Genomic DNA, 24,283 nt, shown 5'->3' on the forward strand with positions numbered 1-24,283 from the left:
CGACGCTCGCGAAGTCTCGAGTACATCAAACGTGAAAAATCCAGAAGACACGAATAATATAAAAGACACGAATGATATAAAAGACACGATGAAGATGCAAGACACAGAGAATACAAAAGACAGCCAGATGGAGAATAAAAAAAGCTCCTGTGTAAAACTTTTGCAAAATTCTCTAATTGATTCGCAAACCGTGCAAAACGACACGAAGGACACGGAAAAGGAGAATCGAAATCCTGAAATAAGCAAAGACTCGTCGGCTCCGTGTCGGCAAGACTCCAGCAGGGTACTTATAACAGTGTTGATGGAAAACAATTCGAGAGGATTGAGCAATGATTTGATACCTCTAATTGATTCAGGTCTGAAGAAGCTACAGGAACAGCTTGCATCGACGGATCAGCCGTCTTCGGTTGAGTCTACCGATGCTGTTAATTTGCCCATCAAGTCTGTTACGAGGATGGAAATGAGCATCTCGAATGTCGAGAGCTATTCCACAAAGGATTCGACGACGGACTGTCGACAAATCGTGCCGTGTTCTTCATTATCCATGCAGAAAGACGTTAAAGATAATAGAAATAACAACGGATTCTTCGCTGCCGTCGCGCAAGCTATGAAATACGCCCTGAAAAGTTTCTCCGGTCAGTAAAAATTCTAACTACTTTATAAATTGACATATATTTGAAAGAATTTTTTTTTTAAATATCTGTCCGAATATTAATTTCAGGCTTGGGCATTCCAGCAAGCAACGTCACGACAACCGAAGTAATTCAACAACGGAAAATCATCGAGGAATCGACATTGACATCCCTGGAATCGGCCGTCAGCAGCGTCGACAACATCCGACTTCGTCCAAACAAACGAGCCCGCGATATCACCGAAGTATCCTCCTCGCGAGTAGATTCGATCGCCGTGGACGTCCGAAGTCCCCTGGCGAAACGTCAGAAGGGATGGTACAAGATGATTAAAGCACGCCAGCCGATCAACAGAATGCGAAACAGATACGCGACAACGTCGTCCAGAGGAGTGCAAGTTTTCAGTCAAGGATCCCTGACAGTAGGCGATACGGTCCTCCCGCTTCCTGCGCGAGCCCATCAGTCTACGCAAACCGAGTGATCATCTCTTTTTTTTATAATAAAAGATTAAAATATTTTTTATAATATAAGAATAAAATATTATTATCCTGCGAGTATAGTAGATGAATTAAGAGAAATATTTTAATGAGAGAATGTATTTTGTGAAACTATACACGTGGCGCGTCTAAAAAAATTGTTTTAATAATCGAGACATTTAGTTTACTAATTTATTTTTTGTTATAATAATTTACTATAGAATATTCGAAAGGAAATTTCCATTTAAAAATCGAAGTGACGTGTTACAAATATGTGCTGATATTATACATTATATTAAATAAAAGATGGTGTGTTTGTGTCGCGAATTACATTAAAAATAGATTATACTTTAATTCTTGGAATATATATCTTGTGATTATGATTATTTAAAAAAAAAAAGACATTTTGAAGTATTGTTCTTGTTTGTAATATTTTTTTCACATATGTAAAGTAAACGTAAATTATGTCATTATAACATCAGGTTTCATATATATCTTTTCAGATTTATATTATTTAAAATCATTAATAAAGGTAATGAAAACGTGAATCAATCAAAATATACAAGATATCTCAAAACTACCGAATGTCCTTTTAATGAAAGATTTTCTGGCCAATTTTTGGAGACTATTTCTTCAATGAAAATATCGAGGGAGGTCATCATTTGCAAATTTTTACTTTTTACATTCATATATCTCGTAACCAAAATTTTTTTTAATTTTTTTATTGAAATAAACTTAATCTGAAATTAACCGAAGAACGTATAGTTTAATCTTTTAATTCCACAAAGTTTAATTTGTGGAAAGACTTTCTTTTTTAATCGTTTATAATTTGGAAATTATTGATGCCTCGACGCCTTTTCGTTGAAAAAAGAAATCATATTCGCACATTATCTAGAGACTGAAATACACCCATTCAATAATAATCAGCTGATCATCTATTACGTAGATAACGTAGATAACATGAGACTAAAAACTATTACCATCGTATGATAATATATATGTGCCTTTAGCGCGACTAGGACTGGAATCTGGAATTACTATCTGGGATCACCATTCAGCACATGTAGTAATAGTATAGCTCGGTCAGCTGTTAAATTTTAGGTTATGTAATGATTATCTGTTATTAACATCGATATAAAACAGTAGTGATTTTTCTTCAGTGAATATAAAAAAGTAAGCTATAATTATTACAATAAAAGTAGAACTCTTTAACGATACTCTATCCACTATCAAATTTATTTATATTTATTTATTTTTATTATTTGAATGGACATATACTCTTATGACAAAACTACATAGCACTTTTGATCTTAAGGAATATTATAAAATTATTGAATTCTTAACTTAAAAGTTTATTAGTATGGAGAAATGATGATAATGACTGTAACTGTTTAAAATTGCTTATAGGCTTGTCGCAACTGACACAACATATGCACACAAAGTTCTTAAAAATACAGTATTCGATATTTTTTTAAATTTAATGATTTAAAATAAACAATAACATTAAAGATAAAAATAAAATTCTTCTCAGCAATATATTTCACAGTGTCTTATTATGTCTTATAGTTTTGTCGTAAAGTGTATATATTATGAATTTTAAAGATGTGTTATATGTATATATAATCCAAACACTTTTCCAGATTACACGAGCAACGTTAAAATGTCGTCGTGGAAAAAAGCCGCGAAGACGAGCCAGAAAACCCATCGGGAACGTCACCAGCCCGAAGTTCGTAAGCATCTCGGGCTGCTAGAGAAAAAGAAAGACTACATCTTGAGAGCTAGGGATTTCCAGGAAAAGCAGGCGACGATCAAGCTTCTCCGGAAACGTGCGCTGAACAAAAATCCAGATGAATTTCACTTTCATATGATTAACTCTCAATTAGTGAATGGCGCTCATAGAGAGAAAGACAAGAAAGATAAGCACACACCTGAACAGATAAAGTTGATGGAGACACAGGATCTCAGATATGTAGCGTATAAGAGAAATATTGAATCGAAGAAGATAGACAAGCTGCAGAGCCAGTTGCATATGATTGACATTGCCAATGAAACGCAGAATCAACACATTTTCTTCATAGAAGACAGCACAGAGATGAAGAATTTTGATCTTGCCAAGAAACTGGATACACATCCAGCACTTCTGTCCAGACGTACCAATCGACCAAAGCTAAGCACGATTAAAGACATGAAGTTGCCGGAATTGGATGACAAAACTATTACTAAGATCGGGCAGAAAAAGCACATGGCTTACAAAGAACTCGAAAAGAGGGTTCATAGAGAACGCGAGTTGACAGTCGTGGAGCAGAAGTTGGAAATGCGCAGGGCGTTAAAGGATAAAAAGATCAAAAAGCCAAAATTAGTGAAACCTGGTTCGAAGGATGCTGCTCCTATTTATAAATGGAAGTTCGAAAGGAAACGGTGACTTGTGTATTGCAGAGAATTTGTTGTAATAAAGAGTATTATAATTTTATATAAGCGCTGTATAATTATGAATTGTTCAATGAAAGTTTGCATTTGGCGATTTATAGATATGCAACTCTCATTGTTTCTTTGATGTCGATTTCTTAATATACTGCATATCCGCGATACCTTTAGCTACCTAATCTCTTCGGTTGCGATAGCTCGCATATGACATTGTGGACCGGCATGGACAACCAACCGGCCAACGCGATTCCGATCGAGTCCGCCATCGACGCGATCCCCATGGAGACCTCAAGATCAGCTTTCGGAATCTGCGATCAAATTAATTTTGCACAATCGTAGAAAATAAATCGCCAGATAGAGAACGTGACAGAATATTTTTCATTCTTTTAAAACGTAAATTCTCGCTAGAAATATTCAACAAACTTAACTTTTATATTTTTGGATTTGCATTATTTAATATAATTCTAAAATTGATTTTTTTTTAACAATAGTTTCATTACCTCAGTCGATATTCGGTAGAAAGTATTCACCTGACCTTAAACACTGTCGTATCCTCGAATTTTCCCTCCATATTGACACACAGATGAAGATTTCTGCCTTGGAAATATATATTATAAAATCTGACGCATGCTCTTATGAACGGTATCCTTGGAAAAGGAACGCACATCGGTCTAGGATTCTTTCCTGAAAATATATAACAAAGAACGAATTAGAAAAAGAATATTATCTGTATAAAAATCTCCGATCTAGAAATTCCTCTCTTTTTCTTTCATCTACAAATTTCGTTGGTCAATCAAACGTGTGGACTTATCTCTGTACACACTACTTACCAGAGACAGTCCTCGTATAAAGGATTCTATCATTCATCAAGATGTGTGCGGTGAAGCTAAACTCATCGGGATCGTACGTGATGTTCACACAGGCCTTCTGTTTCCACCTGTCGTACAAGATCCGCGAGCAACATCCGCAAACGCCACCGAGACACTGACATGGTCCTTGTCTTGTAGCGGTAACCGTTTCATTTCCAGATTGTGACGAATTCGAGGCCTGTCTCAGCAACGTCTTCAGCTGCTTCAAGTCTTCCCGCGATACCGAAAATTCCTCGATCCCGCTGCTAACGATTTTTCCCTCTGTCGTAAGGTTCCTGTCGATCCTCGGCACCGAAGCCGATCGCGTCGCGAGGACGACGATCAATAGCAGCCAGCGAGCGGTCTGCTTCATCCTGTGTCCTTGATCTTGCCCGACGTTTAATCGAGGTAAGACGACATCTCCTCGAGATGTGCTCCTTCCCGGACGATCGAAACTTGACTGGCCGGTTAGTGAACGCTTGTTTGCTGACCCCGTTTTACGGTGAAATTTAGGCTCGGTCGCGAGTCGTTCATTCGCATTTTGTGTCATCAGCTAGAACTCGTTATAACGAAGCAATAGAGATTCTTAGAAAATATTGTCAAGTGTCACAAATATCTTCGATTAAATATAACAAGGATAAAAGATGTAGAAAATTATCTAAAATCACAAATAAACACAATTATTAATTTAGAATTAAATTAATTGATTTTTATTCATTTCTATTATGCAAAATTCTTGAAGGCATTGTCTACAATTAAAACGAGAGTATATTTTAACGATATGAAGATAAATGATATCAATATCCATTCAATGAGTATCCCACAAGATATCAAGGCAAATTCAATGTTATTGCATTATTTTATAATGAAATTAAATACATATATATTTGAACATTTATTATATTTTATTATAATAAATAATAATAATAATAATATATTAATTGCAATAAATATAAAGTTATTTATATGAAGTGTATTAAAAGTATTCACATACGTCGCGCCGCCAATTAGACCCTCCCACAATACAAGGGCGAAAACGATCCATATATTTGGTATATAATAGAAAATAGCCTCAAAGAGGAGAATTATGACGTTAATGAACTGAAAAGAAAAATCAGTTTTGAAATGTATTTCTCACGACAACTCAATATATTAATTCGTATTTTTGTTTAATCTCTTGAGTATATAATTACCTGCAACACGGACATAATCCAAATTTTGTCAATCGTAACTATGTTCACCGACGATTTCGAGATAAATAGACCTATCTGACAATCTGCTTGGAGCCATCTGTATTGCTCGTATGGTTTCAACCAAATGTCATTGAATTCGATGAACTCGTACTGTAAACGTATTTATTAATATTATGTTCACATACAACAATACTATAAATCTTAAAACAATACTACTAGTGATCGTTCAAAAGAAATTGAATTTAACAATCTGTTCTGTATCTCAACCAACCCTTCTCCCCTTAATTAAAATTAATTATCGCATAATAATTTATAAAACGGTCCGATGAGCAATATTATGTAATTTCTCTGCATATATCTTTCCTTTTTTAAAATAAAAAAGAAAGGAATTTATTTATCTTGTATTATTTTAACAATAATTTATACGATACATAATACTAACAGGAAGAAGAAGAGATGTTTGTAATATAAATATACAAGTAGATTTAATTGAAATAAACAAATACGTGTTTTTAATTGTTGAAGCTAGCGAGGATGTGGCAAAATATTGTATACCAGGCCTTGATTGATGAAATATCCGAAAAGGTAAACCAATCCGAGCGGTATCATGTATTTCAGCAAGCCAGGTATCAAATTGATCTTGTCTCTGATGCTCTTCTCGGAGACCTGGATAATCTGCTCTTGACTTTTGGTACCGTTTTTGGTGATTGATATTTCTGTATTCGCCGGATGTTTGAGGATACACCAGAACGTGATCGCTTGCAAAAATGGCGCAATTAACATGACCAATAATGTGTTCTCGATAGACAATACCGTAGTGAGACTGGCGTAAGATAAGGCACCGATCACCCCGGCGCCGCCTGTTCCCGATGACCATGTCGAGATCACCTCTCTGCAAGGAGATTTAATTAGTACATTCTAAATTTATCAAACAGCTAAGAAATCGATAAAAATAAATTAAAACGTATAAAGGTATGAAAGATAAAATTAATATTACATTGAATTTACACACATTATAATTTTCGTATTAGCATATTGTAATATAAACAATAGCGGGTAATTTACATACTTACTTGGAGAACTGATTACTGTAACTGAGCAGGGTGGCCTCACCCAAGCCGAAGGAGAGCGATGTTACAACGACGCCCAGAATGGCGAGCCATTCAGCAGTGCTAAACGACACCATGAGAAATCCTGCAGCGGAAAATAACACACAGATAGCCATTCGAGCACTGTAATTAATGAATCGATTAATCGATTAGCATTTTGACTGATGATTGGAGCTTTGTCGCTAGCACATCGCGAAAAGGTCTTATACGAGGTTCCAGTTGTCAACTCTCCGTCATGTTACACAAGTATGATGCATAGAAATGTAAACGCATTAATTAATTCTTCCTACAATATTTTGCCACATAATTTTTGTACAATTGTTACAATTTTTTATCGCTTTTGATATTATTTGCATCTTATTTTGGAATGCAGTTACTAAGAATACATACATTATTATTAAAAGATCATCCCTTAATCGTCACACAAATTAATCTCGGAATCTTATCTTTATTCACCGAATTGTAATTTCGCTAATTACCCCGTTATCGCATGAAGCAGATCATACAAACTAATGATATTTTTGCAAATATATCTGAGTGTATGTGTGTGCGTTAGTGTATTTAGATAAGAATTTAATCTATTTTTTTTTTTTTTAATATTGAGCCAATGTGAGAAAATTCTTCGTAGAAACTAAAGAAAAATAATTGAAACATTTTGTGAAAAAAAGTGACTTATGCTTTAATTCTATTGCCATTCCAATTAATCACTAATAAAAACAAAATTATTTATTTGCAATGCTCATTTTGTAGCGGCTAAAACAAAAGAGAGAAATATATATATAAATACTGACTGTACTAGAAACGGCAGGAACGGCACCATCATCTTAATCACTAGCGATGGTAGAATATCTGCCAAGAGTATGGCACCAGTGGAAACTGTATTGCACGTACGAATTCCCGTCATATTTGTGCCATTTGTCTTTAGCGTAGAATCCTAGGAAAAAACAGTTCAGCAATTCCCTTGCAGATATCCTTATTCAAAATAAGAAAATCTTTTCCATTAAAATTTAATAGCACGGCAGGTTTTACAAACCTCATGTTTTTTTTACATATATTTTTTTCTTTATTTTATTTTATTTTACATATAGTTTCTATATAATTATATTTTTCCCAATAAATAATATACAATATACGCCGAAAAATTCTGTCATCTTGTAAATATTTCAATCGTACTAGATTAATTCTTATGTGCTCTTTTGTGATTTATGTAACGCGTCGATTAGACTAATGAAAAGGACGCTGCTTACACAATAGTGTTCTCATGCTGCTGAATCGTTTTTTCTTACTCGATAAGAGATCCAGTCATATGATATATAAATTACGTGACAATCTTTTTCGTATAAGATCATCAAATAATTGCCAGATGGATCACATTACATGTTATTTTTAACGCGCGGATATTTATAAATTGATACTAGGTGAAGAAATTGGCAAATAAGAATCGAGGTGCGGTAAATTTTTTTATCGTTTAATTCGGCGATGTAAAATAAAGATTTTTACATTTAAGATTTTTACAATTTAAGCCTCAATTTATCCGTTACTTTAAACGTGTGAGAATCGATTAAACTCACCTTATCATCGAATTTGATATCGAGAATATCGTAGGCCGCGCTGAGCATCACGGCGTAGCCATAATTGTTGCACAGCCCCAGAATCCAAAAGGCCACGAGATTGCGCCATCGTGTCTTCTTCGCAATAGCGTCCTCGTCTAAAGTATTCCCGGCCATAGTAAGTTGCTCGGATTGCCCTTTATCTCGAAAAAATCGGTCTCAAAAAAAAATTGTATTTTTTTTTCTCTTCTATCGCTTCGTCTGTCTTTCTCTATATTCTAATTCTCTTCTTGCCGTTCAATTAGCTGCCCCTATCCTTGCCTTCATCTCTACTTCGAACCTAAACGAAACATGTGCTAAATCGGTTTATCGTACTTTTATATACTACTAAAAAAAAAAAAATAAATAAAGAACACTTTTCATAAGTACACTCGTTGTCCGAATAAAAATCCAAATTGCACAAAAGAACAAAGTTATACTTTTTATGAGTCATACTTTTACATCACAAATAATTTTCCGCTATCTGCGGATATATATAATGCACGTTCTACGTGTATTGTTAAACAATTATTAGAATAAAATATATATTAAAAAATATGTTTATAAAAAAAATATATAAATGAGAGAGCTTTATTTTTGTTTAAAGTGTATTATAATAATAAACTCATATAATTATATATAACTATATACACAAATATCACAGCTTTAATTGGCCGATGTTATCTTCCTCTTCGAGCGTCAAATTCAAAGTCTGATTACTTGGTAGCTCGGTAGGATCTGACTCGAAGTCCACCTCGTCATACACTATCGGCCCGTTCGATTCTGCCACTTCCGGTTTTGCCGCTTGGAGAACGCTGACATCTTCGGGCTTTACCCAAGAAACCCCATCCGCGCCTATTTTTACACAATCGAAGTGCAAGACCAGGACCGGCCATCTCACCACAAGCGTCTCGAAGTCAATACACGCGTGTAGATTTCTTCCGGATGTGTAGACATCGAAGAAACGCACACAGAAGGATATAAAGGGAAGATAGAAAGGCATGCACAGTGGTGGCGGATTTTTAGCTAGAGATATGAAAATTACATTATTTAATTTGTCATATTACAAAATTATTATATACGAATACACAAAGATTGTAATATATTTGAAAATTATTATTTAAAACAAATACACTTAAACGTAATCATTTGAAAGTTTACTCATCACAATTTTCTTAAAAATGTTATGTAAGATTTTTATTCCCTTTCATCTCATGAGATGAACAAATATTCCTTTATAACTTTATAAAATAAAAAAATTGAGATGACCCTAATAATTTTCGTTATCAAAATAAATTTTTCAAGACTCTAAAGAATACATATTAAAATTACTCAATCACACTCACCAGATATAGCACCCGTGCTAAGAAGTACTCTCTCGTTTATTATAAATTTAAGTTTGATGGCGAAATCTTCAGGGATATAAGTGAAATTGGTGCAGGCATGACGATCAAAATTAAAAGTGGTTATATTGACACCAGTACAACAGCCGCACGTAAAGTTTTCGCAATTGCATCCTGCGCCATGGAAAGAAATCCTAGGTACAGGGTCGCGACTGTCTTCCAGTTCGCCCTTCAATCTCAACCGTGTGTTCGGATCGTAGTACACCATGTCATATTTGGATACATCTGAAAGAAAATAATGTACTTAGTTAGATACGCATTTTGTTTCAATATAATTTATAAATTTGTGCATAATTTTCTAAATAATGTCATTTTTTTATATATGTAATACTATAATTTTTAATTATAATATAATAATGTTATACTTATATTAATTGCAAGAATTATTTCATTCTTCTCACCGATATAGCCAATATCCGCAGTGACGTCCTGAATTACAAGGATGAGGAGGGACATGCAAATCCATTTAATTAACATTATTGGACGATCGTACACAACCTTCACGCTTCGATGCCAACAGCAGACTGGAATTGGATACAGGTTGGACCAAGCCGTAGGAGCATCAAGTTCATTAATTATGCATCAACTTTCCATAGAAGATAAAATCGATACGCTCAATAAATCGTTGCGGTATAAATTAATCGACGAAAAAGACAGTCGAAAATATTTTTAATTTTGTTAAAAACTGAAATAAAATGATAGATGTTTATAATAAATCTGAATATAATTATTGTACAAAAATATTCATCTCGAGATAAATTTCAAAAATATATTTTTAAAGATATATCTCGAGAAATATCACAAGAAATAATTTATATTAGTATTGAAAAATAGTTATCAAAGTAGAAAATATGCAACGTTTATTAAAAACTAGAATGATGCTTCCAACAAAAACTTTCCTTTCATAAAGAGTATTAATTAGAAGAAATAAATCAAACGTCACAGACAAAAAAATAGAACTGATAAGAGATGCATAATATAGCGCAAATTATATTTTTATTTAATTTGTTTAATTACAGTATCAATAAATAACTTAAATAAATACATAAATCATAAATATTTATTTGCTCTTAATAAATAACATTAAGCTAGTCGAGCAAATTATTATGGCTGAGGTCACAAACAATCATATAAGTCTTCCTTACGTATAAACTTTTTCAGATTCTCATATTAAAATCTTTTTAACAGTTAGTATTCTAAAGAATCTCACACAATTTTATTTGAGTTTTCTTTCAAGAAAACTCTCTCATCTTCGCTCTGACGAATCTTGCATCAGTCTCCATATAATTTAATAAATACAAATTACAATTAATTATGTAAAGATAATTGTGATAGTAAAACAAACCGTTATTTTTCAACAATAAAATTAATTTATATTACAAAATTATCTCTTTTATATAATGTTATAAAATAATAATTGGAATATAATTGTAATTCTATTTTTATATTTTGTTACAAAACTTGGAGAAACGCAGAGACTTTTATAATTTTATCGTTAAAAATGGGTCTGACATTATCACAATTGTATTAATCTACCGAATTTTTGACGAATACTCCGTTGATTCGACAAAACGCCTTAAGTTTTATCGAAACAGCGAATTTACGGTCAGATAAAAAAAAACAGCTTTTTTCGATTCTCTTTCAATTATCCTATTGACTGGAGTTCTGCACATTTTAAAGCCTTGTGAGTTTGCTTTGACGATTCCCATCGGGATGCTTTCTGGCCAGAAAGTCCAATTCACCGCTGTAATCCTCGTCGTGTTTATCGGCGTTAGTCTGACTCGTCGTATTCCTTTTATTTTTTTTATTTTTCCCTGTATCCATAAGAGCACTCAACATGGCATCTTCTTCTTCGTCATCATCGTCATCGTCGTCCAATTCAGCAAGATCCTCAGCCTTCTCATCATCGTCATCACCATCATCATAATGCTCTGTGTGCTTTTCATCATCTGGTTTATCTTCATCGTCTTCGTATACATCATTCTTGTCTTCGTCATCGTCGTCAAGTACTTCATCATCGTCGTCGTCGTCATCCTCATCGTCGTCATCGCCCAAAATATCATCGTCATCAACGTCTTCATCATACTCGTCCTTGATGGGTTTCTTTGCTGGTTTCTCGGGATCATGGATGGCATTGACGCTAGTCGACGTCACGCTGGGTTTCTTCTGTCCAATAATTCCCTTCTTTACTTTATTGGTGGTCGCCTTGTTAGGCTTCGCAAGATACGTGACTTTATTAGAGGCCTCCGTGACTTGATCTTGATTCTCATCAGTGTTATTTTCCGTGTTGCTCTCAGTCGATCCCGTACTTTCCTCGTCTACCACTTTACCGGGTTCCTGAGTGCCTTCGTGTTCCTCGTCGTCATTTTCCGACTCGTTGTTGGGGAAAGTAGGCAGTTCGTGATCGTCCAGTGATGCCGGCGTCGTTGGCTTTGATAAAATCGGTATAGTAAATTCCAACAATGGCGCCGCAGTGGTAACTTTAGGTCTCTTCGTGGCGGTTTCGTCGTCACCGGTGAAGATATCTATCAGAGCGCTAAAACCTAAAAGGTCATCGTCGTCGTCATCGTCATCCGACTCTTGCGCGTCATTGACTGCCGAAGCATCCGTGACGGAATTGAGGGAAGGTCTTTCGTCATCTTCGTCATCGTCATCATCGTCATCATCGTCGGAGCCAAGTCCGAAGAAATCATCATCATCATCATCTTCCTCGACGGATTCCGCCTCGATAACCGGAAGTGGCTCGGCTGGTCGAAGCTTCAAACCTTCTGGACCAAACCTGAAATTTAAGATAACATTATAATACTTTTAATAATGTTTTTATAAATATAGTTTATATATTAAATTTTTATTTCTCTTGAATGTAAATTCTCTCTCTTTCTCTCTCGCTTATATCATATATTTTATCAATTAAAATAAAATAAAAATCCAAATGACATTTTAATCGTTAAGTACCTGAAGCAACTGACGCGAAGACTAGCTTCCAGTTCGGTAGATGATTGCAGTTCCAGACCGAGACAAGCTTTGAAGTGATTCTTCGCGTCACGTTGGATGGAATAAATCCTGCCGCAGAATTTGCTAAAGCCACCCGGTAGAGGAACACATACAGGCTTCGGATTCTTCCCTGGAATTTATATTTTCTCGATGCATATATATCAAACTCTCTCTCTAACTTCTATTTAAAGAAATTATTAAGAGAGATATGTGTCTATATAATAAATGTAATATTTCTATAATAAATTAAAAATAAAGTAAAATATATCTAATTTAAAAATACACTATTAAAAGCATTTTAAATATATTCTATATGTTAAAAATATTTAAAATAACTCGTTTAGAGAGAGTTTAAGTAAATTGAGGTCGTTGACCAAAATAGAAAAAGAATATACTCGATATCAACATTTTCAAAATCATCTATACAAATACTTTCACTCCGGACTGACACAAATTCGCCGAATAACGTCTATGCTTCACACATTCGAGAGACTCTATAATCTATTTTTTATAAACTTCTACCGAAGAAACATGAATGTGCGATCTCACATATTCAAAGCTGATGCCAAAGTATGAAATTTGCCCGATATAACGGGACAAAGATATTTTATACAATGATATTTTTTAGTTTGTTTTTTTAAAAAGAAGTTGAAGAAGAGCTAAAAACGCAACGTGTACATATTTTATTTATCATTATCTTATTATCTTGTATCGACAATGGCACACATATATTAAATAAAAGTCGGATTATATTTCCTGGACATTATGCTAATTTGAATGCACAATTAACACATCTTTTCCGCTAGCTCTTGGACGCGTGGTATACGTGCGTAATTTTTTTCTTTTTTTATGGTGCATGCTGTATTAGATTTTTAGACAACAGATAAACGTGAATTACATAATATTATCAATCTGACCAAGTTTTTTTTTAATAATTTGTAATGACATTATTCCATCAACAAATCAACCTTTATCGAAAGTACATTAAATAAAATCACAATAAAATTATTTAAAAGATTATTTAAAAGATTTTGTTATATTTTTCTATTAGAAAGTTTGCTATAATTATTTATAACGCTCTATATAATTATATTTTTATATTAATAATATTACGTAAAAAATATGTTTATAAAAAAAATATATAAATGAGAGAGCTTTATTTTTGTTTAATTTATATATTTTGTATTATTTAATTTAGAGCTTATTTTTAATAGAAATAAAGTGGCAAATGACAAGAGGATATATTGATTTTAATATTGATTTGAAACAGAATTTACATACATTTGTGTTAACTTTAATTTAAATTTATCTTTATGTTTTCTTTGTGCTGACACTTGCTATACAATGTTACTGAAAAAACTACTCACAATAACAAACGAGCCAAGTTGCGTAATATAATAATTTTCCAACCGGAAGATACAACAATCAAAAAATTATGCCATTGTTTTTGCAAAATTTTAATATAATTTTTATAATTGCAGACTATCAATGTCAAGACATCTTTAAAGATATTTGTGTAATATTATTATAGTCTAATTATAACAGAGATATTTCGTTTATCAGTCAGAACGAGATGATGAAAAAAATGTGATACAAAATCCAGAGCAGATGTTTTATTAATTAAATTGACTCTAAATGCAATTTCATTTATTTTGTAATAGCCAGTATCTAATGTTACAAGTCTAAAACTTTTGAAACAAAAGCCTACTAATTAATTAGAAAGAATAGTCGAGTCTACAATGCGATTTAAATAAAGTAGACTGACAGTGTGTATGGGGAGGAGACACTTATAACTTTTACTATTCTTAGCCAAACCATTCTGTTAAATTTCAGCATGTTATTCATAAAACACATATTTAAATGTCTAATATAATCTACACTCATCAGTTAATGCATTTATCAATACTATTTGTTTGTCGAAAAGAATATTATTACGAAATGAATACAATCGTATTAAGCGTTAAATGTGGATCTTTTGGATTTTAAAATGTAAAATGAAGACTAAACATTTGCTTTTTTACGATTACTAAATACCTAAAATTTTGTGAAAAGGTTACTTGAAAAAAAGGATACTGTCCTTAATTAAAAACAATATAGTTCTTGAATCAAGACAAGAAACTGACGTAAAATTCGTCTCTGAGTTTTGAAGAGTCTATTGAGAAACACATCACACACACAAAGAGTTTTTTATATACAATTCATAACATCACAAAGACAACAATATGCACATTCAAACAGATGATAGCCGAAATTTTTCGAAACATCGATTTTCGGGGATGTTGTTTACTTACAATCTGAAAGATTGCAAAACTATATATATTTTGAAAATGTTCACAAACAACTTAATTTTGTAACAATGAGTATCGCTGTCGAGATTTGATAGCGCGATCGATAATCAAGGATAAGAATTGCAATATCGTATAGTTGCCGCGACGAGTTCTAGTTTCAGAATAAGTATAAATTTTCAACGAGAAAGAAAAAACGGTACATATATCGACATAAGCGCGACCACTCGAGGAAAATCGGCAACGATATCTCCTTCTCGGCTTCTCTTGTAAAGATTTGGAATGATCGCAATAAGAACGGCCGCTTAAGTCGGCCTCCGACCACCGAACTGATTGGAACTGTCATTTAATTATGATCATTTAATTGATAAATTTCTATTAAACTTTTTTTATAATTCACTTTGTATTAATCGACCGTTTCTTCCAAAATAAGTTCTGACATTTCAGTTTTTTCTTTTAATTGTTCTACCATCCCGTTTGCTTCCGACATTTGCGTAGTCATCATCATCTCTCCCGTCATTGATTCTGTCATTGACGACGATTCCATTTCTTCGTTTCCTGCCGTGGACATTTCCTCGTTTGTCATGTCTGTCATTCTCGTCGTGTTATTCATCGGCATCATCGGCAGCTCTATTGACACACTTATACAGTTGTAATTGATCTGCCAAAGTTGTTTCGTGGCATAAATGTCCAGGCGAGGGCGAACCGTAATGGATCTACAAGAAAAAATTAAAAATTGTAAGTTGGAAATAAATGTGTAAGCAAAAGCAAGCTACATTAGATGATAAATTCGGTAAAATAATAAAAATTTTAAGAATTGTAAATTAAACTAAACATTTTTGTTCAATTTTGGATTCCTTCCCATTGACATCACAAATTCGGATATATGAAGTCACTTTGATAAAAATTGTTTAGACACTTACGTAGGAAATAGGTTCAACTCCAACATGTTGACACATGCAGACGAGAACAAGCAACCGGGAACGTGCACGCAAAATTGCAACGCTTTAAAATCTGTAAAATAAATTTTCAAAAAATAAAGCCGCGCTTGTAAACGTGGTGATTATTTCTCTGTTTCGGATTCTACGTTGTTATGAAATCTCTATCACTTCTTTTACGTGCATAGATAACTCATATGTTATCTCAGTGCAGATTTTTAGATTCTGCAATATTGCACAGCAAGATTAATGGAAAAACACTCACTCGTGATTGTTCTGGTGCTGATTGTGTCCGAACTCAACGTGACATCCACATTCAATCCGTTTCTCTGATACGTGAAATTCACGCATACTGCGATGTAGAAAGCAATAATCCAACTTTTAATTTATTATTCTCAGATATTCACATTGTGCTCATAAATAAAAAAAATAAATAAAGAACATTTTCTTTTCTCGCCAAAAATTCTTTAGCTTGAAAATGTTATAACTTGGCAAAAAAATGATTGCAAAATTTTAATTTTAATAAGGTTTCAAAACTTACGATCCTTCTTCTCTTTCGTATATCGGATGATCACACTTTGACAGCAAGAACAGGAGAAGGACATCGAGCAGTTGCAAGATCGTTGACTAATCGAGATCGTTCTATAAATCAGAAATCCTCTGGGTACAGCAACGCCTGATAAAATTTTTCATCTATCAGCGTTTCTTATTTAAATTGATAACTCACATAATAAAATATATACAAAATATTTTTTAAAGGGAAGAGGCGTATCTAATAAAAATATCTAATAGAATAGCACATTTTTTACAAAGTTTTATGATATCTTAATTATTCTTAAAAATTCTAGTTATCACGATTTGTTCATTTATCGGGGTATTGTTTACTCTGATAGATATAAAACTTTCTTAACTGATATTATATATATGTAATTATATAAAAATATATAGTATATAATTATATAAAAATTTAACGTGACGAAGATAATTGTTAGCACTAACTTGAACGGATAGCGATGGCTTCGCAAACAAGATACAACCATATCAAAACAAGAGCACTAATGCTACGCGAATTCATATTTACATATTATGCTTTTATGATAGTATAAGTAAATATATATGTTCTCTTCTCGTGAAATTATATTAGCTTATTATCGAGTTGTGTGTGCAGCGACGTTTCGTTTCGCACTAAACACTTTCTGCTTTTATGCGTTCTACTTGCATTGTACAGGATGCAATCACGAGCTATTATGTTATAGGAAAATATCCGGAACGTTTTTGTCTATTCTGAATTATGTACGGGAGTAAAATTCACTATTACATTCATGCATCCAGGCATCCGTTCCTCGCGATTCAAACTAAAGAGCAATGCATACAATTGTTATAACAAAAATATATCTTAATATATAATTGTTAATCGCAATAAATAGTTTAATAAATAACTACAAGAGTTTAAAGAAAGATGTTTTTGTACATATTTTAATGTAATTTCTTCTTAAAATTCCTCTCTACATTAATTATAATGTCACTTTCTAGCCAAGAATTAAAAAAATATAGATAATGTGTAAACATTTACTTCTTATGCAAATGACGTTGATTATTTTAATCGCAAAATATCAATAATATATTAAACGCGCTTTCAATAAACCGAGTTTGAAAGAAATGCTCGGAACTACATCGATAAATGTATGAAATAAGTTTGTGTGAGTGAGTAGTTTCAACTAAATTGTGTGAGACATAAATCACTTATACGAAATTTGTAATGACATTATTCCATCAACAAATCAACCTTTATCGAAATTACATTAAATAAAATCACAATAAAATTATTTAAAAGATTATTTAAAAGATTTTGTTATATTTTTCTATTAGAAAGTTTGCTATAATTATTTATAACGCTCTATATAATTATATTTTTATATTAATAATATTACGTAAAATGCTTTCCAGACTACCATTTATTGAAATCTATAATCTGTAATAAGTAATTCTTGGCAAAATATTGGTTTTATCGAAATAATAAGAGAAAATAGCGGGACGACAACTGTTAATCGTTACCGTTACTGAACGTATTTACCGTTAACGATCGTGCTGGTTAATATGTTGTCACCAAAACTCAGCTGAACTGCCAAATTGTCACCTTGTAGATATTGCAGGGAGGCACATCCTACGAATTTCAAATACAAAGAGATTCTCTTATCATGAGAAAGAATAACATAATATACATTTTATTATAAAAAAGAGTCTAGAAAGACCTATTTAAAATATTAATACATATAATGCGATACGATAACAATTAATCGGACGATAACGTAATACGATAGATAATAAGCATTCACGTTCACGTTTCCGCTACACTCTCATTTTTCGCGCGACACAATTGCATTGCACGGTAATTACCTGGTCCTTTCAGCTGCACAACCGGTATGTGAAAGTCCCGACAGCAATTGCAGATGTTCTCGTTACAGGTGCAGTATCGGTTCACACTATCGGTCGCCTGTTTCAATGACATCGTCGATAGGTCCATGCCATTCTGCTTCGTGTTATCCGCGGCGCGAGCCACCCGATGTGTCTTATCATCGCGATCTGGGAATATTTATATAATTTTACAAGATGCTTTATAATTTTTTTCTTTACAGTATTCGATTGATATTAGAAAATTGTATTTTTTAATTCAAATAATTAAAGTTTTTGTTTTTTAAAAACCAAATGTAACCATTGCATTTTGCCTGTATTTTTTGTGCAATTTAAAATTTATATCTATCTTTTTCTCAAATTTTCATGAAGTTTATTTTTTTACTTTCCTTCTCCTCATCACTTATTTTCTTCTTAAATTTATTCTTCTTACCGATTACTCGACCATAAGCTGCAAATGCCACCAGCAAGAGGATCAGCAATAGCTCGAAAATCGTCGACAGTCGCATCCTGTCGCCCGTTCTGGAAACAATGACAAAAACATGCAATGTGATTACCATATCACGCTGTGAAAAGATCCGTCTTATATGTGACGGCACGTTCCAATCTTTCGGTTGATTCCAATAAAAAACATGATAATAGAAATCGTGAAAATATAAGAATATTTTACGCGCGTGCCGGTGCAAACATCAAAAAATCACACAAGTCGTTCTGAATCATCGCCATAAATGTCATTTTATTGTTTCGCGATTAATTGATCATCACACGTGATACCTTATTAAACAATTTAACGTAATTTTTAGGGATCAAAATTTTTTTTAATGCAACTACATGCAGTAACAATTTAATTAATATCTTAATAAATCTTGCCAATTTTATTACAATTAATTACTGAAAAAAAAAATGAGATATACTTGGATGTGACATGACTGGGAAATAAGATTTCTCTTAAAAGCCGCTAATCGATTAATAGAAATTTCTGAAATTTATTTTTTTAAGATATAATGTTAGTGAAATCTAATTTAAATACAAGTTTTACAAATTCCAAGGAATATTCGTGAAAACTCGTTTCATCGATTGAGCGACTTTTGAGATCATCACACTTGAATTTCACGCAGCACGCGTTTAACTTGTCACGCAAAGCACACATTAAAAAAGTTCATTGAACGCATGTTTCTTTTCTCCTTCTCTCTCTCTCTCTCTTTCCTCTCATCTTCCAATAATTATCCCATAGTTATTGTCGGCGAACAATAGAGACACTCGTTCCGCTCGTCAATCGTCGAGATAGACCGTCGAGGTGTGAGTGAGTAGTTTCAACTAAATTGTGTGAGACATAAATCACTTATACGATAAGAAAGTCGATGACAGGTGGACACGTAAATAAACATGTTGTTTCACACTTTCGGTGTGAATCGCGACATCTAAATAACTGAAAGTTGTGAAAAAAAGTATCGACTTTCATTTTTTATCTAAGTATTAAGTTTCGGGGAGACCGAGCAGTGCTCGCTCGAGCTCGAGCGTGCCTTTTAAGGAATTAGAGATAAAATAACTCGAGAAGGATGCAATAAGGATGCGAGAAGGATGCGAGAAGAAAGCCCGGAACGCCAAAAAGACGCGACATGATTCGCGAGACGACGAAATCCGAGTTTTCTATTGGATCGAGAATCGAATGGACTATGATTATTGGCAGGCGATCCAGAGTCCGCGTGGAGTATTTAGGTCAGCAATCCGCGCGGATTATTTAGGTCAAGAAATTCAGGACACCACACCAATATAAGACGTGTTCGCGGCCTGCAATGAATCTCCGAAATTCCGATTGTTTTATTGAATTATGCAAATAGAACGACACTATGATTATTGATCATCATATGCATATATTGAAATAAAAATATTATATATTCATGGCAGATTTGCGATATTAAACCTGAAAGAAAATTGTGTTTTATACCCAGACAGCACAAAACGTCCTCAGGATCATCCTGAATATGTCCAGGATGGTTCAGGATATTTGTAGGATGTTTTAAGATATTATTATAAATATATTTTATGAAAATTTAATATGCATACATGATTACTTTCGGTTATGTAGGCTATTTAATATAATTTAGAAATTTTAAGTATTGTAATAAGTATTAATGTCCTATAAATGTCCCCTGGATAACCCCTGGATGTCTGCCCTGTCTATTATATTGAATGTCCTTTGGATTTCCAGAGGACATATACATGTGCAATTAACTGTTAACATTAATTTCGTTTAATATTAATAATTGAATTTGATGCGCACATTTTCACATATTCAAAATTATTATTTATTTAATAATTTATGAGAAATGTTACTATGCGCAACATTCCAAAAACTTTACAAAAAATAGTATTCAACCGCTAGTTAGTTTGTTTACCGCTATGCGAAGCGCAAACTCGTATTTGAGATTTGGTCATGAGAATTATATAAAGCTTGCAAAGAGCAACTAACAGGAAATTAAAAATATAATTATTTTTTATCAGTTCAATTTCTGATGCAATCTGAAATTTATTTTTTTAAGATATAATGTTAGTGAAATCTAATTTAAATACAAGTTTTACAAATTCCAAGGAATATTCGTGAAAACTCGTTTCATCGATTGAGCGACTTTTGAGATCATCACACTTGAATTTCACGCAGCACGCGTTTAACTTGTCACGCAAAGCACACATTAAAAAAGTTCATTGAACGCATGTTTCTTTTCTCCTTCTCTCTCTCTCTCTCTTTCCTCTCATCTTCCAATAATTATCCCATAGTTATTGTCGGCGAACAATAGAGACACTCGTTCCGCTCGTCAATCGTCGAGATAGACCGTCGAGGTAATTTCGGATCTTTCTATCCTTTGATGTTAAGATTCTCATCTTTTTTTAAATAATAATTAGATAAATCATTTTGAGACAAAGAAACAAATTTTATTTCCGGTTTTGAACGCAAGTTCCTTTCGTATGTCCGCGACCGGTTGACCTAAATCCCGGTCACGGTCAAAGGCATGCGTCAGAGAGGCGCTACTCGAGACTCGATGGCGGACTTTAGTGATACTATCGAGGAAACGCGTGTCTTTACACGCGCAGAGAGACACATTCGTGTCACCGTTATAGAACGCGTTATATGGTCAAGGAGCTGGATACGCGATTGGAGTTACATTTCGCTATGTCACCCGTAAAGTCGATCGATCGATTCTCTTCGCATCTCGTCCAGAAAATAAATCACGGACAAAAGTGCTAGTGCGATCTATAGAATGACTTTTCAAACTTTGTGTATCAATCTAGATTTGGAAGATTTTATTAGTACAACGGTAATAGATTATTAATAGGAATATAACTGTATATAATATATGCGTAATATAATTGCGTGTATGTTCGCAAAGATTTAGATTTTATATTATTTAAATGTTTAATACTTATTTTATATTTAATACTTATTTAAATATTTAATACTTATTTTATATTATTTAAATGTTAATAATCTTAACTCAAATCGATAAATTTCCTATTTTAAAAAATCAACATGTGACGTAATCTTGATACCATTACTCAAGATCAAATAGAGATTATAATTTTTTTTTATCTCCTTAATGACAAAAAACATTTGTCTCACATCTTCCGTTCAAAAAAAAAGTATTGCTTTTAAAATATTTTTGATAAATGTTTAAAATGGATTAGCTCATATTCTCTATTTTAATACTTTTATATATAGATATATATAAGATTTCATATAGATATACATATAAATGGATTAGTTTGATTCTATCTTAATCTTTTATTACAGATATATGTGCACGTGCATGTATGCTATGTACTATGTATGAAAGCATTAAGAAAAAATCAATAAAAAATTTACGAGATATTCATAATTTATTTTAATATAACACATTTCATAACTTATTTGATTGTGATATAAAATATCTCATAAAATAACCATGTTTGAATGACCTTAATACTCTTTTACACACGAAATAATAAATGAATTGATGTAAAAAAATACAGAATTAAATTTTTTTTTAAGTATGCAATTGTATAAAAATTATATAAAAAATATGTACAATTATTTATGATATTAATAACAAATAAATATGTATGCATAGCATATATAATTTATAATATTAACATAATCCATTCTTACAAAAAATCTTTTTAGAATAAATCATCATCATCATCATCATCATCATTTTCATCATCATTTTCATCATCTTCCTCATTTTCATCGTCGTAATCGTCTTCATCATCATTAACGTCATCGGGAAAAACTTCTACTTGACCCAAACCGCCTCCATCTTCTGGTTTTAAAAGAGCTAGTCCGTTTGCACCGAATCTAAGGCAATCTAAACTCACCTGTACAAATAGACGCATTTTACACATCGCGTTTCGCACATAATGAAATATTTATTATATATAATATATCATGTTTTTACAATTATATGAGAGCAAATTTATATGTAATTTTTTTGCATTTGCGTTACTTCTACAGAAGTATATGTGTGTGTAGATATTCAATAATATTTTTTACAACAACGAATTTTTAAATCTGACCTTAAACACTGTCGTATCCTCGAATTTTCCCTCCATATTGACACACAGATGAAGATTTCTGCCTTGGAAATATATATTATAAAATCTGACGCATGCTCTTATGAACGGTATCCTTGGAAAAGGAACGCACATCGGTCTAGGATTCTTTCCTGAAAATATATAACAAAGAACGAATTAGAAAAAGAATATTATCTGTATAAAAATCTCCGATCTAGAAATTCCTCTCTTTTTCTTTCATCTACAAATTTCGTTGGTCAATCAAACGTGTGGACTTATCTCTGTACACACTACTTACCAGAGACAGTCCTCGTATAAAGGATTCTATCATTCATCAAGATGTGTGCGGTGAAGCTAAACTCATCGGGATCGTACGTGATGTTCACACAGGCCTTCTGTTTCCACCTGTCGTACAAGATCCGCGAGCAACATCCGCAAACGCCACCGAGACACTGACATGGTCCTTGTCTTGTAGCGGTAACCGTTTCATTTCCAGATTGTGACGAATTCGAGGCCTGTCTCAGCAACGTCTTCAGCTGCTTCAAGTCTTCCCGCGATACCGAAAATTCCTCGATCCCGCTGCTAACGATTTTTCCCTCTGTCGTAAGGTTCCTGTCGATCCTCGGCACCGAATTATTTAAATATTTAATACTTATTTTATATTATTTAAATGTTTAATACTTCTCTCTCTTTCTCTTCTGATATATTATTTCCTTAAATTTATTTACCTGATGATATTTGAAATATAAAGCAAAATTTTTGTCAATTTTGTATAATAAATGGGAAAGAGAATTCTTCTCAAAAATATAAGCATTGATCTTATTTCACGCTTTATCAATATATATCAACTCTATCCTAGTGACTTAAAGATATAACAACTTAATTCTATTAAATGTAAGTAGAAGTAAAGATTATACGTTATGAAAAAAAGATTATATTTAAAGAGATCAAGAGTACCGTATTTAAAGGATGCTCAGTGATCGCGTCTAGATGAATTTTTTATCGCGATATGTTTGTTTTCCAACCCTCGAACGGACAGATTGTATATACGTGACTCTACCCACCTGTGGATCGTTGAGAAGAAATCCAAGGAGGCGGCCGTGCTCGTGCTCTCCTGCACCCTGCGGCTCTTTTTCCCTGACTCTTCGTCTTACGGAGGCCAATGTCCAACTGAAGATGCCGCCCAACTCCCCCCAAGGTCTCTTTAAAAGTCGGTCAGGCCGACCACCACCTGCCGTCTCGCAAGCCGCTGCTAGGATTATTAAACATTCTAATGCGCTCTAGGTAAATCAGAGGACGGCTCTCGCACCAATCGTTCGCTTCCGATTTTTCGTCGCACCTCGTTGAACGACGACAGCGGCGGTGTCATCGTCGTCGTTCCAACGATGAAAGCGCCTTTCCATCTCTCTACAAACCGGTACCGGAGGCTCATGGC

General features: G+C 33.3%; 6 protein-coding genes across 10 annotated transcripts in view; 2 read left to right on the forward strand and 4 right to left on the reverse strand.

Annotated features, from left to right (window-relative positions):
* Positions 1 to 1,437, forward strand: part of LOC115246059 — a 3,140-nt gene extending 1,703 nt beyond the window's left edge. The window contains exons 3-4 of the mRNA XM_029824645.1: positions 1 to 635; positions 722 to 1,437. The exon at positions 1 to 635 is cut by the window's left edge and continues 649 nt beyond it. Coding sequence (XP_029680505.1) covers positions 1 to 635; positions 722 to 1,110 — 1,024 coding nt within the window. The 3' untranslated portion in view covers positions 1,111 to 1,437. The remainder of the gene's footprint in view (positions 636 to 721) is intronic.
* A 642-nt stretch (positions 1,438 to 2,079) lies between these two features.
* Positions 2,080 to 3,580, forward strand: LOC115246020 (probable U3 small nucleolar RNA-associated protein 11). The gene is made up of 2 exons (XM_029824587.1): positions 2,080 to 2,278; positions 2,746 to 3,580. Exon 2 carries the CDS (start codon positions 2,766 to 2,768, stop codon positions 3,525 to 3,527), a length of 762 nt encoding a protein of 253 aa, XP_029680447.1. The 5' UTR covers positions 2,080 to 2,278; positions 2,746 to 2,765; the 3' UTR covers positions 3,528 to 3,580.
* On the reverse strand, positions 3,556 to 16,101 carry LOC115246019 (battenin-like). 5 transcript variants are annotated; one of them, XM_029824581.1, is made up of 10 exons: positions 15,874 to 16,100; positions 14,033 to 15,666; positions 8,251 to 8,569; positions 7,471 to 7,613; positions 6,644 to 6,802; positions 6,126 to 6,462; positions 5,571 to 5,720; positions 5,368 to 5,478; positions 4,030 to 4,059; positions 3,556 to 3,837 (listed from the first exon to the last, which is right to left on the reverse strand). In XM_029824581.1, the coding sequence occupies exons 3-10, from the start codon at positions 8,404 to 8,406 to the stop codon at positions 3,697 to 3,699; spliced, it is 1,227 nt and encodes a 408-aa protein (XP_029680441.1). In that variant the 5' UTR covers positions 8,407 to 8,569; positions 14,033 to 15,666; positions 15,874 to 16,100; the 3' UTR covers positions 3,556 to 3,696. The 5 variants fall into 5 exon arrangements, with proteins under 5 accessions (XP_029680441.1, XP_029680443.1, XP_029680442.1 ...); XM_029824583.1 differs by lacking the exon at positions 15,874 to 16,100 and having other exon boundaries at positions 14,957 to 15,119; XM_029824582.1 differs by lacking the exons at positions 14,033 to 15,666; positions 15,874 to 16,100 and having other exon boundaries at positions 8,251 to 8,784.
* Positions 8,881 to 10,193, reverse strand: LOC115246021. Its single transcript, XM_029824588.1, has 3 exons — positions 10,073 to 10,193; positions 9,615 to 9,896; positions 8,881 to 9,294 (listed from the first exon to the last, which is right to left on the reverse strand). The coding sequence occupies exons 1-3, from the start codon at positions 10,146 to 10,148 to the stop codon at positions 8,927 to 8,929; spliced, it is 726 nt and encodes a 241-aa protein (XP_029680448.1). The 5' UTR covers positions 10,149 to 10,193; the 3' UTR covers positions 8,881 to 8,926.
* Positions 11,188 to 24,020, reverse strand: LOC115246018. Its single transcript, XM_029824580.1, has 6 exons — positions 23,913 to 24,020; positions 18,734 to 18,822; positions 18,286 to 18,471; positions 17,963 to 18,052; positions 12,627 to 12,795; positions 11,188 to 12,450 (listed from the first exon to the last, which is right to left on the reverse strand). The coding sequence occupies exons 2-6, from the start codon at positions 18,807 to 18,809 to the stop codon at positions 11,346 to 11,348; spliced, it is 1,626 nt and encodes a 541-aa protein (XP_029680440.1). The 5' UTR covers positions 18,810 to 18,822; positions 23,913 to 24,020; the 3' UTR covers positions 11,188 to 11,345.
* Positions 22,456 to 24,251, reverse strand: LOC115245994. The gene is made up of 5 exons (XM_029824538.1): positions 24,188 to 24,251; positions 23,899 to 24,100; positions 23,147 to 23,499; positions 22,852 to 23,000; positions 22,456 to 22,653 (listed from the first exon to the last, which is right to left on the reverse strand). The coding sequence occupies exons 1-5, from the start codon at positions 24,249 to 24,251 to the stop codon at positions 22,456 to 22,458; spliced, it is 966 nt and encodes a 321-aa protein (XP_029680398.1).
* Positions 24,252 to 24,283: the final 32 nt, after the last annotated feature.

This window comes from Formica exsecta, unplaced genomic scaffold (genome assembly GCF_003651465.1).
Source record: "Formica exsecta isolate Colony F162 unplaced genomic scaffold, ASM365146v1 scaffold138, whole genome shotgun sequence".
NCBI lineage: Eukaryota > Metazoa > Arthropoda > Insecta > Hymenoptera > Formicidae > Formica > Formica exsecta.